This window comes from Astatotilapia calliptera, chromosome 1 (genome assembly GCF_964374335.1).
Source record: "Astatotilapia calliptera chromosome 1, fAstCal68.1, whole genome shotgun sequence".
Lineage (NCBI taxonomy): Eukaryota > Metazoa > Chordata > Actinopteri > Cichliformes > Cichlidae > Astatotilapia > Astatotilapia calliptera.
This window is the reverse complement of record NC_137422.1, coordinates 24,693,912-24,710,532: the sequence shown is the minus strand read 5'-3', so window position 1 is coordinate 24,710,532 and position 16,621 is coordinate 24,693,912. Positions and strand designations below refer to the sequence as shown.

The 16,621-nt window shown below is 41.9% G+C and overlaps 1 protein-coding gene across 1 annotated transcript in view; it reads left to right on the top strand.

The window, feature by feature from the left end:
- Positions 1 to 2,247: 2,247 nt before the first annotated feature.
- The window catches only part of gse1b (Gse1 coiled-coil protein b), a 181,293-nt gene continuing 166,919 nt past the window's right edge, over positions 2,248 to 16,621 (top strand). Inside the window, exon 1 of the mRNA XM_026169755.2 lies at positions 2,248 to 5,287. Coding sequence (XP_026025540.1) covers positions 2,777 to 5,287 — 2,511 coding nt within the window. The 5' untranslated portion in view covers positions 2,248 to 2,776. The remainder of the gene's footprint in view (positions 5,288 to 16,621) is intronic.

The following is a 16,621-nucleotide window of genomic DNA, read 5'->3' as shown; positions in this document are numbered from 1 at the left end:
ATCAGACTCAGTCTGTTTGAGTCCAGCAAGTCCTGTGGGAGAGGCCTAATCAGTCAAAATAAGAGAAAACATCTGTGTAGGTGTAGCTGAGCATTATGACATGGACAAATAGGCTTTGATAGAAAGAGCAGGTATGAAAAGTAGAAGATTTCCTACTGGTGGGTATAAAGTGATAAAGAGAGACCTGAGGAAGGTGTTAGATGGCACTACTTTTCTTGTTAAGAAAAAAAAACCATACAGTTGATTTGGGGATGTTTAGTGTAAAACAACCAAACTTTGAGAGAAATTAAATCACAGAGGTTTTATTATATTAGACTCAAGCATTGCAAGTGCTGTAGGTTACAACCACTGTCCAGCTGAAAATGACCCACAGTCAGCAGGTTATATGAGTTTTGCTATTTTAATTCTTTTTAGGCTTTGAAACAGAACTTTCTTGCAGAGTTCTCCCATTTGATGGTAGATAAAGGTAATAGTAATCCGTTTCCCATTTGCCTCTTATTGATATGTGTAATTTCCAGGAGGTCTCACTGGTGAACCGTGGAGTCCTGTGGTATAACAGTAAAATAATGCCTCCCATATGTCCATTAAAGCACAGGCACATGCAGGACATTGAAGTAATGCATCCAAACAGACACATTCAAAAATCTCTGAGTTTAGAGGTAGTTTTTTTTTATTTAAATAAAGAATAGAAATCAAAAACATAGAACAAGAACAAAATGAAATTTTATGCATTTTAAAGCACATTGGCAGGTGTCCCCTCCCTCAGTGCGCACACTCACATGCACAAAGCGTAGTGTCTGTGCCCTCCCCCCACTTCTGTCATCACCTTCTTCTGACAAACCTCCTGGAGGCCCTACACTACTCAACAAGAGGATTTCATTCAAATCACTTGCAATCTGCATTCCTTTGCTCCTCTTATAACCCTACGGTGTTTTTCTTCTGCTCATCTATGATTTGCTTGCATGAGCCTCTAACTGGCTGGGCAGGGGGATTTCCCAGATGATGCAGTACCAAAGCCTGACGGTACAAGGCAGTATTGTAAATCTATGTTGACTACAAGCCACTAGTGTTTGAGTATGTGTTAGGAATAACTTTAAGCCAGAAAAGAGCAACTAGAGTATGCAATTTAAATGCAAAACAGCAATAGATCAGAGCACCTTCTTTGGTTTACTTCATTCTTAACCTGTGCTCATCTCTGTGTGCATGATCAATCACATTTTTCTGAGATTTCTTGAGGAGGATACAGTTTTCTTCAGGTGGCACAGTAGCGATAATGACATGATAGTGGAGGAGATAATGGAGAAGTGCAGAAATAGAAAGTGGTAGCCTCTGACTCTCTGACATCAGTGGATCACTGAACAGCAGATGAGCCCACAATGGGACAGACAGTCATAATTGTTTTTGCTTACTGTTGTGGTCTTATTGCTGGACTTGTCCTGCTGCCCAGTCTTGTTGTGTAAAATGCTAAAGGTCAGCAAAGGGAAGAGTGGGCGTATGTTAGAGGGAGGTCAATTTTGGTTCACAGCCCTCTTTATCACCTCTTTTAGGGGACTGATCTTTCTGTGTGTGTGTTGACTTTTATATCTGCTTTCTGTGTGAATCTACCCTTTGAATATTCTGCCTTCCCACTTCTGTCAAAGCATTCTTTAAACTCTTTTTGTAAAGGTGCTATATTAATAAAGTGTCATTAGTACTGCTGCTTCTACTACTACTATTATTATTGTTATTATTATTATTATTATTATTATTATTAATTGTTGTCTAGGAGTTCAGAATTATTTTGATATGAAAGCAAAAGTGCTTGCATACTTGTCATAAAAGAATAACTGTATAACTCTCCTACGTTTCATTTCACCCAGTAAACAAACATTAAAAATCACCAAATAATGTAGTCTAAATTCTAAATAACACTAAAAACTTACTGGGAATTAATATCCACTAATTTGTTGATATATGTAAACAGACCACGTTTCTGGAAAATCAGTTTTATACATTATCTTAATCTATTAATTCGAATACATTAAAATATATATATATATTTTTTTTTTTAAAAATCCATAAATATCTATGCGTAATTAAATTAACAAAAGTCTGCTTTTGAAAAAAAAATATTCACCTTTGTGCATGGAAAAAAGTGTTCATGGAAAGTTTATCCTACACCGTTTCCCTAATGGGTTTTTGAGGTTTTGCTCACAGGTGATCCACGAAGGAGCCTGATCGTCGGGCTGATGCACGCCCCCTGTAAACTGTGGACATCCTGTGCATGGTCAGTACTTTGATGCATCGGCAGCTACTGAAGGAATGTGTGCTCTCTGTAAAATTATTACTGGGGCTGACAGGGGGTGGAGGTTTCCTTTGGGGTGTCGAAGCGGGTCCCATGAATTGAGGATGGCGCTGTGTACAGTGTGAGCGAGTTAGCAGCCAAAGTTACATGGCGCAGGCAGGAAAGTTTGCAGGAGAGGCGGACAGTGATTCCAAGTTTTTCTTCTGTCATACCCACGGATGCCGAGTGCAATAATGTGGACTACAGTCTTCAGATAACAAGGACTACTGGGATGTTTTATGGATGTTTTGCTTGAAAAATAACAGTTAACGGTTTTCTGCGGTTGCCGCACGCTGTCGTTTCAATGGACTATCATCTATCTTATCACTCAGTGAGTAACTTGAACAGAAATTGACTGCATGGTTTCTCTGACTTGGGCACAAGTGTGCATCACGAATATGAGTGTGTTGTTGACGTTATGCCATGTAGCCTAGCCTTACATGTTGTGAAACAATGAACTCCCCCCGTGACCAGGAATTGGCACCCTTATCTCGGAAACACCGACTCATGGCTGCAGCTATGCCCGGTGAAGACAGCACATTGCCCGGTAACATTTCCAGGACTGATCGGAATGGATTGGGGGGACTTGTTCACTGTTTTATATGTGGAAGCGGAGTTACACCGGGGAAGGAATTAAGGTTACAAGTGGCATATCAAAAAGAGAGGATCCCCTTTTTCCCGTTTCTCCAAAATCAGGAGCCAGCCCCGGGTGCGTGTGAAGTGAGCCCAGATGGTCATGTACTGGTGTGCGCTGTATGTCACTGCTTTCTAACGGAGCAGTGGAACTCTTTCGAGCGGAGCAGGACACCCATTGAGAAGCGCATGTACTGGCTGAAACGTCCGTACCAATGCGACTCTCGTCGGGTCCCACAGGAGTGGAACATCTCCTATGATTTGGAGAGGAGGATCAGTGTCAGTAGCCAAAACTACGACGGGGGCGCAGAGTCTGATTTCTCTTCTTTTTCAGAAAACGAGAACATTTCAGATCAGGAGATGGATTTTGCCTACAGAGTCGGTGTGGGCAAAGACAAGTTTGTAAGAGCATCTGGAAAATCGCCCAGAGACAGCAGCAGGAAGAACAATGGTATCGGTATTAAAAACAGCCCAGATACACAGCGGGCAGTGCGTTACCCGGTGGGTGTTTATAGGGCGCAGGGATCGCCAAAAGCGGAGAGTGCTCTGACGGCGAGGCGCAGTGCTAAAATTATGAACAATATCTGTCAATCACCAGAATCTTTGGCAAAGTCCCAGGAGAGATTCCCCCGGCGATGCTATGACAGCTCGCTCTCTGACACACCAGTGCAAGACAACGGGGTCATTATGCGCAACAGGCGGTGGCTGGAGGAGGAGAATGTCAGACATGTGGAGTCGCATCAGATCCAGCGTGTAGCCGACAGCAGCTGTGCTCCTTCCAAGCATCCATCGCTGCTGTACCAGGGAAAAGGCGAGGAGAACTCCAGCACTTCTGCGTCTTCTGCTGGCACCGCTGCTGTCATCTCTAAACGTAACACGGCTCCTCCCAGGGAGAATAACTCTGACAACTCTGAAGATGAGATTAACATTACAAGCGATGACGACAGGGAATCGTATGACCGCAAAACAGACCGCACAACACAACGTAGACCTGTTGCAGATCAGCCACACCACACTGCAAACTCCAGTCCAGAAGAGTGTGTGTGTTACATCTGTGGCGCTGGGCTCAGACATGATGGACGTTTTAAAGTCAGTGTTCAGAAACAAGAGAGGGCACAGGGTGAGCCCTTCTTTCCCTTCTTGTGGCTTCACTCCCCACCCCATAATGCAATACCTATTAGTCCAGCAGGTATAACCTTTGTCTGTGGCAGCTGTCACACCTCTCTCTTGCAGCAGTGGCAGAGCTTTCAGCTGGCTGATGTGCCTGTCCTTCAGCGTTTGTATGTAGTCCCCCTCAACCAGACCACAACTGGACTTCATTCTTCCCAGTTTCATCAGCAGGAGGGAAAATCCTCAGGGTCCATGGAATGCATACCTGAACCTAAGGCTTCCCACGAGGCCTGCTTCCTTTGTGGACAGGAGTGTGGAGGAGACATGAGAGTAGCATATGCACAGGCAGGGGTTGGCAAATCCCGTGGTGTGATGTACTTTCCTTTCATTAATATGTTGCCTTGCCCCCCTAATGCACAGGGAGTGAGGAACGGCCGTGTGCACTGCTGTCCTCAGTGCCATTTTATCCTGGAGGAGATCTGGAGTGCGTATCGACTTAGCCTCAGTGAAGACCTCATCACCTCTGTCAGCTCATTCCTTGTCAGGTACCATGCTGCCATGTCTATCGATGTCTCTGGATCAGCCCACCCTCAAACAGGGGTGGCTTCACATCCCAGCACCTCCATGTCAGTGTGCTACCTGTGTGGAGCTGAGCTGTGTGCAGGAGGAGAGTACCAGCTACATGTTAACCCGCCTGGTCGCTGTGGTGAGAGGGAGCCTTTCTTTCCATTTCTCACTGTCCATCCTCCTGCACCCCATGCCAAGCCAGTTGATGCCACAGGTCTGGTGTCAGCCTGTAAGCTTTGCTACCATGACCTGCATGCTCAGTGGGCCCAGCACGAGAGCAAAGGTCTAGGTCAGCCCACCCCTTCTACCTCTAGCTCATCCAGTGCCAACCCCCAACCACCCAGTTCACCCTGGGCACGCCAGTACAGCTGTGAGGTTTTTGTGTGCTTCTTCTGCAGGCAGGAGCAGCGCAGGCAAGGTAGGCTGTGCGCTGTTACTGTGGCCAGACTACCTGTGTTCTTATATGCACCTCGCAGCACACGCATGCTCCTTGTGGATGATGGCAGGAGGTTGGTGATTGGCTCATGTAAGGAATGTAAGGCAATGGTGCAGGTGGGACAGAACATGCAGCAGGACAGGGCTAGGCCGGAGCCCGGAGCCTCAGATGGGGAGAGGAAAGAACAAGAATCAACGCCGCCACAGTCTAGACATAAGGTAAGAAGGAGAAAAAAGCTGTTTGAGAGATGGCACAGTCATATTCTTTTTTTCCTACTGTTTTAAATTCTCCTCTGTTCATTCCAAAACCCAGTATGCTGGGATTTGGATTGACTTGAGTATGCTGGGATTTGAGCTGTCAGTGCAAACTGTGTTTGTCCTAATGCAACCTCTGAGTCAAATTAAAAGGGGTGATAAAGAACTGCAGGGAAATAATTATGTTAAATAAATTTATATCACTGAAAGTCCTTGAAGTTTAGTGCAATGATGTACTCTGCATTGGGAATAACAGTAGTTTTGTGTGAATGTCTCAGTAAGTGGAGACTGAAAGCACTCAGATATTTTACTTCTATAAAGAACAGAGGAAAGCTATGGTGACAAAAGCAGTCCTGTATTTGCTTTTTTTTTGGTTAAAACATGACTAAGTGGGTCTCACCTGAATAGTTTATTTTGATTTGAGCTCATTCACTCAGGAGCATTTTGAAGGAATTTAATGTAAAGATTAGGGCAATAATAATAAAAATTCTCAAGAGATTTATGAAGAAAAAAGAAGCCAGCACTTCTAATCAGGTTTGTGGTACTTTATGTATATACTTAATTTCCTTCACCAGCTTTAGAATTGGATTACCAGTCTGTCACCAACAGGGATTTGTACAATTAAAGTTCAGTTTTACTTTTATTCAATTTTGATACTAAAAAATAAATAAATAGAGTGAGGTAAAGAAATTGTGCATTAACGTCTTTCTCTTTTTAAATTGATTTGTTTAATTGCTCTACCTATTCATATTTACAGTAAATGTATACACAGATATTGGCAATGATCTTCGCTAAAGTAGGTAGCAAAGTAAATGGTAAATGGACTGGTTCTTATATAGCGTGCGTCTATTCTACCTAAGCACTCAAAGCGCTCTGTACAAACCGAGCTGGTACTTTCCCAGACCTGCATTCATTCATGTGTTGTGACATTTTTACCCAGATTCTTCCCATATTAGGGTGATCTGGCAGCGTTTTCTGTGTAAAGCTACTGTGCATTAATCTGCTGGTTTTATGACAAATAACCTTGTATCATAAGAAGTAATTTCGATGCAATAAACTCTTAGCATAAGTGGTCCACAAAATGATAGCAAAATTTAATTTTACCAGATGATCAACAGCAAATTTTCTGACCGTGTGGTTGTATAGGGGACCAGTGTGGGTCAATCAAGGATAGTGACGTGTTAATGAAGAGCTGAGGAGACAGCCAGCTGGCTCTATGAACAGATCTGTCTTGCAAACAAGCACTGACACACTGACCACACAGGACATGTGAAGAACATCTGTGGATGCTATTCAGGTTGCGGATTGGAGCTGTCTATCTAATATCTCCCTCTTCTCTGTAAAGAAGTGCTAGGTGACAGTTAGCATCGGTGTCACAAAAAAAAGAAAACAATCAACAATCTAATGCACTTCATTATCCTGAACTAACATGCAAATGCTTAACGAAATTTTGAGTCATATGCTGTAAAGAAAGATGTGTCATTAGTAACCCAGATGATGCTTGGAAAATCCCGCCATGGTTAGTTAAACATCTGGAGTTCAGACGTGTGTCTATAGAAATGTGTTATTAACAGCTTAGTTGTTTAATTGAGGGGAAAAAAGATGGACTTGGGTCATATTGGTAGGCACTCGAATTGTGAGTGATAAAGTTGTGCTGCAGAGTCCATGCTGCCTTTTGCTAAATCCAAAGTTAAATCTTTATTCTGTGTCTAAGCATTCACATGTGAGCTAGATGAGCTCATAACAGTCACATGAGAGGGGATACTCCAGATATATATATAGTGTGATATAGTGCAGGGTTTTCTCTCCACTAAGGCTAGTGGATCATAAGGTTGGTTACATGAGAACAGTGGCAGCATGAGCAGAGGTTTGGGTGATCATTCTGGATTGGGATGTTTGCAGGTGGCACAGCCGGTTTTGGCCTGTGTGAGGCAATGACCTCATGGCTGAGAAAGTGCCAGTGTTTCTGTGGGCAAGGGGCAACAGGTGCTTTGTCCTCTAGTGTCATGCTGTATGCTTGAGAGGATCTGTCATCACAGGGATTTCGGCTGTCAGGAGGGAGTGCCCATCTGGTTCCCCTTAGTGCAGTGTGTTTGGTAAAAGGGGCTGTATAAATATAAACACTATTCTATTCTGTTCTATTCTATACTTATACTCATACTTATAACTGCAATATGAAGTGTCAGATTGTTGAAATATATATTTGCTTGTTTTGCGAGATACAGATTAACACGTGAAATAAGAGCCAGAATGTTATATGCAGATATACTGACAAACATAAGTAATGGGTCGCTATCATGCTCTGTGTTGTGCTACTGTGTGTTTAATTAGTATGTTGGACACGACCTTTGACAGGTCCAACATGTTAACCTTTGACAGGTGCATAAGTATAGACTTCCAGCCTGCGACTGGGGAGGGGCAGCTGGTCAGCAGATCTTCCACTCGCACTCAGTGAGACAGATGTCCGCTGAGTTGCATTTCGCAAACGGTTTACAGTTTTATTCAGTGGTTTGGGAAATGCCTGGACAAACACTTTTTCTTTTTCAAAATATAAATCTTAAACAGATTGAAAGTATATAACCCTCTATTGCAAACAGATTTTTCAAACTGCGTTTTCCCCAGTGTTACTCCACAACTATTTTTTACACTGTTTATTAGGGGGAAAAGAAGAAAGCCATAATGTTTATTTTCTGATTACACTGTTTCAGATGAGTGTTTTTTCAGCTCTGGTCAATTTTGAATAAGTTAGTTTGTAATGCTGTTAAAGTGTGCTGTGTTGCAGTGTGCTCTTATTATGTGCACCGCATAGACTAGACTGAAAAGCAAAACACTTTATAAGACCGCACAACAGCAAGACAGTATATTTACTAATGCATGCTAAAAATCAACAAGGTGCATTTTGTTTTTTATTAAAAATGCTGCTCTTTTTCTACATACACAAGTTTTTGTGATTGAAGCCATACAGCATAATTTTAAATGTACCTGTAAACTCTCCGTTTCCATAGAGAGCAGAATTTTGCACTTCAAGACATAGAAGGCAGGTTAAAGGACGAGTAATCGTTTACCTGACGGTTTGTGAGATGACTGCTGTTGTGAATCAGTGGCTATACATACAAATGTGTGTGTTTTTAAGCAGTTTAAGTAGTTGTTTGATTGATCAGTTAAGTGCAGCTCTCTTTCTTATAGTCATATTGATGTCCAAATGATGCATTAAATTGCACCTTCAGTTTTCTTTACGTTTGTTTATCTTACATGTATTTAATTACTCAAATGTATAGTGTGAATCTACAAAATGAATAAAGTAGACGGTGACAGTAGTTTTCCTTTCCAAATCGCACAATAACTGCACATTTGATCAGTCTGCTTGGCAACAACTGCAAACATGCAGCCATGAAGTCATAAAGTACCATCTTCATCTTCAAGAAGAAGAAGAAGAACAGAGTGTCCGCCCACAGATGGTGTAGCTTTCAAAATGTGAGGCTTTTAGCTAAACCCACTGTCTCCTTGCAACTATTGGTGTGTCTAGTGTTTGTACAATGACATAAAAGATCGACACAGCAAATAAAATAATAGCTAGCTAGACACACTGATAAAATCTGCATGATTGATCTGTCTGTCGGGGTATCCACATGACGTTTATATTTGAGTGGCGGTGTGCTGGAGGCTGTTTCGGGTGGATTGTTATTGGTGATCCGCTCCGAGGGCAGAGACAGATTTCTACATCTCAAATCACTCAATTGCTTTGTGTGTACGCAGTAGTGTGTTATTTAAGGTGTGTCTGTAGTTTACTGTGTGCTTACAGGAAGTATTGGCTTAAAAAAGATGAATATTACATTCTCACTGTCACGGTAAAAACACATCAGCATCTTGACAGTTTCACCAGGGAAGATTTATAGCTTAATGAAAGAAGTGACTCCAACATTAAATTTAGATTTGATGTTAACTGTGAATGAATTAATGGAAGTATTTGAAAAAAGAAGAATTGGAGGCTGAGAGAAGGTGAGCGGGTTAATTGGATTTAAATTGCAGCCAGAAGAAAATCGGAAAAATGGGATTCTTAAAATATCTTCATGAAAGGAAATATTACAGCACGCCAACCGCAGAGTGTTTTACACAGTCCTTGCCTGTGTGGAACAAAGTGTCTTTGAGTGTGCATGTGTTTGTTCAAAACCAGTCATGTTGCGTGGATTGTGTAAAGTTTCTGCAGCTGTGGTTCTGTCCTCCGCTAGCAGTGCAGTTTGACGGGCAGCCTTGCGTTTCTCCTGGGATCCTCTGGGATTTGAGAGGCTTAATTTCAAAGCTGCTGGAGGTGGATTTTGATTTAGCTTTCAAAGCTTTACTCAGTCTCTTCCCGCTAGCCTTTACCCAGTGCTGCATTCTTGCCCATATCTGACTGGACAGATCAGATCATACATGGAGTAGATGAGATTGAGGTATTCCAGTGTTTCATGTCTTACCTTTTATGTCTCATCCTCGAAATCACAAACCTATACACCTCTAAGAGCAAATGTTTTTGGACCTTTTGGAATTGTAAGGATTTCTGCATGGACTACTATGTATAAATGTTGTCTGAGCTTCATCCAAATCACAGTCTAGATGAGTTGTAGACCAATTTTGTGAGCAATCCATTTCGGAAAGCCTTTCTATTTTTTATGCACCTTTAAATATATTCTGTCACTTGTTAGCCTAATGTTGTGCTTACTTTAACAAGCCCTGATTATAGTCATTTAGACTTCGATTATAGTTATTGAGAAAATTGAATGTAAATTATTTTTTTCACTGTTTCATGTTGACATTGCTCTCAGAGAGGAAGGTTTTTCACATGAGTAAAGTTGTTTTTATGCAGTTTGATTTGAGTTTAGGAAACGCAAAGAGATGGAAAGAAAGCAGTGCTGCTGCAGAGGCTCAAAATACTGGTAATCAGTTAAGACTGTGTGAGTTACAATGCAACTGGGAACCTTTAGCGAGATCAACAGTAAAGATTAGAGGATGTGGAGCTACTTTGTCATTCCTGTTGATCATATACATGAAAGTATAAGCTGGTAGCCCCATCTGTGTACCAAACGGGATTGGTTTAAAAATGAATTATCAGTTGTACTTATTAAAACTAATGCAGGAATAAAGTGGACTAGACAATAGGACGTTGGAAATTAAGTCACCAAAGTGGATGTACAGTGTCAACATAAGCTTGTGTGCGTTTCTCAGCTATGAACAGGTATGTGGGAATTTTGCTTCTGCTTCATTGTTCAGCGTATCTTGATCACTTTGCCCTATTGAGTCTGTGGAGTGTACGACATGATCATTAAATTCCATGCACAGATGTATTTAAAGTTGTATTAGTGTTAATGTTTTTCTCATTTGTTATATACAAATGTCAATCGACAAATGTGCTCCCCTAAAGATGTCTCTGTTAAAGCCTTAAATATGTTTTAGATCAGCTTAAGGGGGAAAGCTGCTGATTTCACTCACCAGAATCTGTTTATAAATCATTGGAAGTACAAAGCGTTCCATAAATCTTTTGAAACTCCAGAGGAATAAATTGCCTCAAGTGATGCGACTGTTACCTTTGTATAAAAGTTGTGTGAGAACACGTGATTAAATAATTGGGATTGTTTCTGTTTAACCCATTTAAACCATTTTTTTTGTCGAATTTTGGCACCTGTATTTCTTTTTTTTTTTTTTTCCAACCTTTTTTTTGTATGATATTTTAAGGCTTGTTCAAATGTGTAAATACGGTAAATCTGTTTGTCATATATTGCTCCTCCACTTCACATGGCCTTTTTTGTAAATTCTTCTGTGTTGCTTGCATGGCGTTGCAATGTTTAAGAGTGGTTAGGCTATAAAGGCAGTCGCCCTGTGCCAGACTTAGATATGGGCACGATCCAGTAGTAAACCTGGTTTGACTGTGGTAATTATAGAGGACAGTGCAATGCAACTATAGCTCAACCCTCTCTACCAGCTGCACTCTAACCATGGCATACATTCACCCACAATCACAGACTAACACTTACATATGCACAAAGAGTAATGTTTCTGATCATTTACATACTGAACAGCTGCAAGCATGTGTGAATGTGTGTCTTTGCGCACACGTGTGTCTACCAGGTGGTTGGGAGCAATGGCAGGTGTTCGCTCTCGTGTTGGCAAAGGCAGCTGGATTGTGCCACAGCTGTGCAAGTGTGCACTCTGTGTGTGTGTGTGTGTGTGTGTGTGTGGGTGGTTTTGCACCTGGATGCAACTGGACTGTGTGTGTGTGTGTGTGTGTGTGTGTGTGTGTGTGTGTGTGTGTGTGTGTGTGTGTGTGTGTGTGTGTGTGTGTGACAGCACAGTAGCTAATAGCAGACCTATTTCCTTGCCAGACATTCAACATGTAACTTGCACTCTCAGTTGACTGGATATTATTCATTGCTATTAAGTGCTAGTCATTAGTCTTGGTCTTCTAGACCTCCCAAGTGTTGGTGAAGATCTGCCTAAATGTGATTTTTCATTCTTTGGCTCTTCCCCTTCATTTCCCACTTTGCTCTTGCCCTGCTGCCCTGCTGATATTTTTAATGGGGTGAAGAGAGAGAGAGAGAAGATTCAACCTTACCCTGCTGTCAGGACAACTGAAGATGTCAGCTGGAGACTAAAGAGTGGACTAAATATACTACACACCCTCTTCCCCTCCGCTCAGCAAACAGGGGCTCTGACTCCTGGCTCTGACCAACCAATTGCCAGATCGCTTCACCTCTTTCTGTCAGCCGACCAATGAAGAGATAAAGATGAACATTACTGGTGATCTTCTGGGAGCGTATTTTGGCTGAGGATGACATTCCCTTCTTAGATTACTCCCTCCTCCTGCAAGCATCCCCAAGTGCTGGCCGTGACCTCCTTCACCAGCACCCCCACACATGCCGCTCAGCCACCTGGTTTCACACATACTCAGTTTGTCCTGCCAGCTTCAGGACAGCTGGGAAGAAGGAGACAGAGAGGGAGCTTTGGACTGAGCCTCCCATGAAGCCAGAGACTTTTGCGTGTCTGGAAGAATCCAGACTATACAGACTAGCCTTGCCACATTTAGTATTATCTGATCTCTACACTGTACATCAAAGTAGTAATGTTGAAGTGATCGCACAATTGTGGTACTGCTGCAATTTTAGGCAGCGCCTGTTTAAAAAAACTTACTTAGGTCAGTGGCTACATTTGACCTTTAGTTTGGATTGAGGTTGAGTTACCTTTAGTTATCCAGAGCATCATGCAAACAAGGAAAGGTGATATAAACTTCCACCTACCTTTACTTAACATACCGTTAAGTGGAGAGTCACAGAAACACAAACACACATGCATGGACACACGCAAACACACAGGCATAGTCAGAAGACTTTGTGAATAGTTTCCATGGGTGAATTTTCCCCACACTGACGTGACCAGGCTATGAGTCAGAAATAAACTGATACAGTTTCTGCATCTGTCTGACAGATAGATACCACAGACACTTCCAGAAGGCCTGTCATTATTTATTTGTTACTTTTTGCCCGCTATCTCTTTCAAGCATGCCATTTGCACTGTTGACATGTTATTAATATAGGTTTCACGTGGCAGTTTACCACTGCTGGTCATGTCTATGACTTACTGAAAGCATATCTAACCTAATCCAAGGCTGCGAGGCTAGTATTATCCTAACATGCAACCTGCCAGCTCGGTCAGTGGCATATCCCACATGGTCAAGAGTTGTGTGCGATGTGGAGCGATGTGCTAGTCATGGTTGATGTGCAGAGCTTACTTTCAAGGCCACAGCGAAGGAGCCAGAGTGGTAAGCCACCAAAGAAGATTTGAGCTGTCAAATGATCTGAAAACCTCTTCATGTGGAGCTCCATCATTACAGTCTCATGTCAGGATTTATTGACAATGCTATTGAGTCAGAATATTTCTTAAGAGGAGCCATAACACAAACTATTGGAAAAGATGGCAAGTATAACGTTAGAGAAACCTTTACCATAAGCGTTGTGACGAGTATGATGTGGAAACCATCATCCTCAGATAGCTGCCATTATAAAAGGCTTAACTTGTTATGAAAGCTCACAGAGGCAGAGGGGTACTAGATGTATTCATGTTCCCCTCTTCTACAGGGGGCTATAAAATTGCACTTGGCTTGACTTGGGTGTCAAAGGTTGCTTTTTTTCCCCTTTCTTTTTCCTTATTCTTGTTCTTCCAGCTGTGTCCTCTGTCCATCTTTCTCCTTCTCTCCCTCATCCCCCTTCACCTCATTCATCTACCCCCCCCCCCCCCCCCCACACACACACACACACACACACACTCTTTGTTTTTCTCCCCACCTCCGTCCTCCTCTTCATCTCTCCCTGTGGTATTAGCAGGGCCACATGTTGCTGGCTTCTCCTGGTGGTGTGAGCCCCATGGCAGGCCCTGGCTCCAGGCTGACGCGTTACTCAGTGTGTCTCCGTGTGTGTATGTGTGTATGAGAGGGAGAACTGTAATGTGTTCCTGCATGCCTAACAGTCGGTGTGTGTGTGTGTGTGTGTGTGTGTGTGTGTGTGTGTGTGTGTGTGTGTGTGTGTGTGTGTGTGTGTGTGTGTGTGTGTGTGTGTGTGTGTGTGTGTGTGTGTGAGAGGCCGCTAACACAGTAACCTGATAGTGGTGCGGCTGAGCAGTACAGAGCAGAGCAGTGCTGTGATTTATCCCGCGGGCCCAGCAGATGGCTGCAACAGGAGTTTGTTTAAGTTTGCTTCAGAGCCGGGCAAGCAGCCAGGAGCATAGAGAAAGCTTGCCAGAAAAATGTTCACTGACTCTGGATGCCTAACCACACCACTCCCCCTCTCCCTTTTCTACCCCCCCTCCCCCTCCCGCCGCCTCTTACCCCTCACAGCCCCCTCAGTCCAACACACACACATACAGAAACACACATGCTCTTGCAGACTTTCTGTCGCTACTCTTCTTTTACCCCTCTCTAATTTCTCTCTTTCCTCCCATCTGTTTTACACACATGCTTACATACATATGCACATTTACACACACACACGCACAGGCTCTATGTTGTGTGTGCTTCTGTGCTCTTTTGGCAACATCCCTGGTGGAGACATGAGCTCACACCTCAGGAGGGGGCATTCAAACTGAAGAGGTGTCCATTCTGGTGGTGATCTTCTGAACACAACCATATGACTGAAACTTTGCATGTAGAAGAGAGATGGAGGATCTCTGGAGCATAAACACCAACAGAGGCGCATATGCAGAGCTACACACTATACCATGTGTAGATGATTTATGAGGTCCAGTTGGACTTTTTTTTTTCATTTTAAGATTTCCACACATGGGCTTTTCTTCTGTCTCTCTCGTTCAAGCGCTTCGTGTCTGCTTGCAAAGGTGATGACAAGTTCTCTCGCATCACTTCAGGTCACCAAGGTGATAACTGATGACCTCACTGTCCACACATCAGCATCACTTTTTCTACTTTATCTGTCTCTGGTCCTTTGCTTTCCTCTGTCAATCATACTTCTCTTTTAGACACAGTTTAGTGACAAAGGTCTAAGGACATTATAGTTAAATCAGGCAGCAGACATTAGCCAGGCAAAGAGACACACATTTTTTGAGCATTTTTTTTAGACTGAGTTAGTGAGCAAAGCTGCAAAATGTATGAACGTTTTTAACTTGAAATCAGCACTTATGTGCTGAAGGGCTTTGTGGTTGTTGTTTTTTTTCACTCGATCAACCACAAAGTTGAGTCCAGGTCCTTGTATGGAAGCCAGCTTTACATGTTTTCATGCAGTAAGAAATGTTGACTACATTTCTAAAAAAAAAAAAAGAAGTTAATTGACCTCCTACTTACCATTTTACCAAGTGACCTATTTAGTGAACTTCAGTTAGGTTAATTTGCATGTATGTTGTTTTGCTTATGTTTGTACATACTATATGTATAGTGTCTTGGTTTTTTAGTAGGGCATAAAAATCATAATTATATAATATCTATTATATCTCTACATTTACTTATTTGTGGATCTTAAAGATTAACTCTAGACCAGCTGTCCCCAACCATTTTATGTCCGACAATATTTTCACGGACCGGCCTTTAAGGTGTCGCGGATAAATACAACAAAATAAAACCAGTACCAAAATAATATGATTTATTCATAACACACTTGGAAATACCCAGGGAAACAACGTAAAAAACGATAAAAAATAACGATAAAAACCCTGAAAACCATAAATTTCACACCTGAGCCTCAACTCTCGCGCCCGGTACCAAACGACTCACGGACCGGAACAGGTCTATGGCCCGGGGGTTGGGGACCACTGCTCTAGACCATTACAAAGTTTGTCACACTGTCAGGATTTCTGTAGATTTGTGACATTTTTTTTTTCATCAGCATTATTCTATACTTTTTTCTGTCTTAAAAATAAATATTTTGTTTTACATTTTCACAGAAAAATACATATTTTTATTCTATCCATTTATTTTCCTTTTTAGGATGTTAATTTCTTTTTACTTTGCTTTTGTGGACCATATAATTAATTGTGTTTCTTTGATTATATATACACATCTGTTGAACTGAATTGTTTCTGTTCTTTTTGTTGCATTCTCATATGGTCTGTAACCTGTAACCTTCTCCAGTTCAGCGAGAGTATGAAGAAGGTGGCTATTGAAGTCATGCATACACACAAACTGTGGAGGGAGGGTGAGCCTTGTGAGTGCATAAGTATGAGTAATGTGTATATGTATGTATGACTAATTGTGTGAAGCTGTCGGGGTCATTGAGATTTGGCTCAGAACTTTATTTCCTCTAAACATAAGTCATTCTCACTGCCTGTTGTGCCTTCAGGTCAGAGACACAGCTGAATGCTATCTGTGCCGTGTAAGCATGCAGAGTTTGTTAAGGATAACAATCATATGTTTGCATTCCTGGTGGTGTTATTCTACATGCAGAACAGTTGTGTGTTGTCTTGTATTATGGGTTTCATAATTGGTACAAATTATAGAGAAGTACGAAGTCCTCTGCTAAGAAAAGGCGATAATTAATATGTCCAAATGCCAGGAGAGCTGCTAGTCTTACTCTGTAAAAGAGCAGAGAAATATTTGCAAACTGTTTTATTTTACCTGAACAATATGTAAAAATAAATAAATAATAATAATAATGATAACACCACCCAGCTATTAAACCCTTAATATCTAATGTGTCCTATTTGAGTTTTTGAGATTTCTACATCATCAGTGTGATCCCCCCTCCCCCCTTAGATAATCTGCACAATACACTTAAAGCAAATATATTGAATATATTTAATTCATTATTTATAAAGAATTGTCAGAGT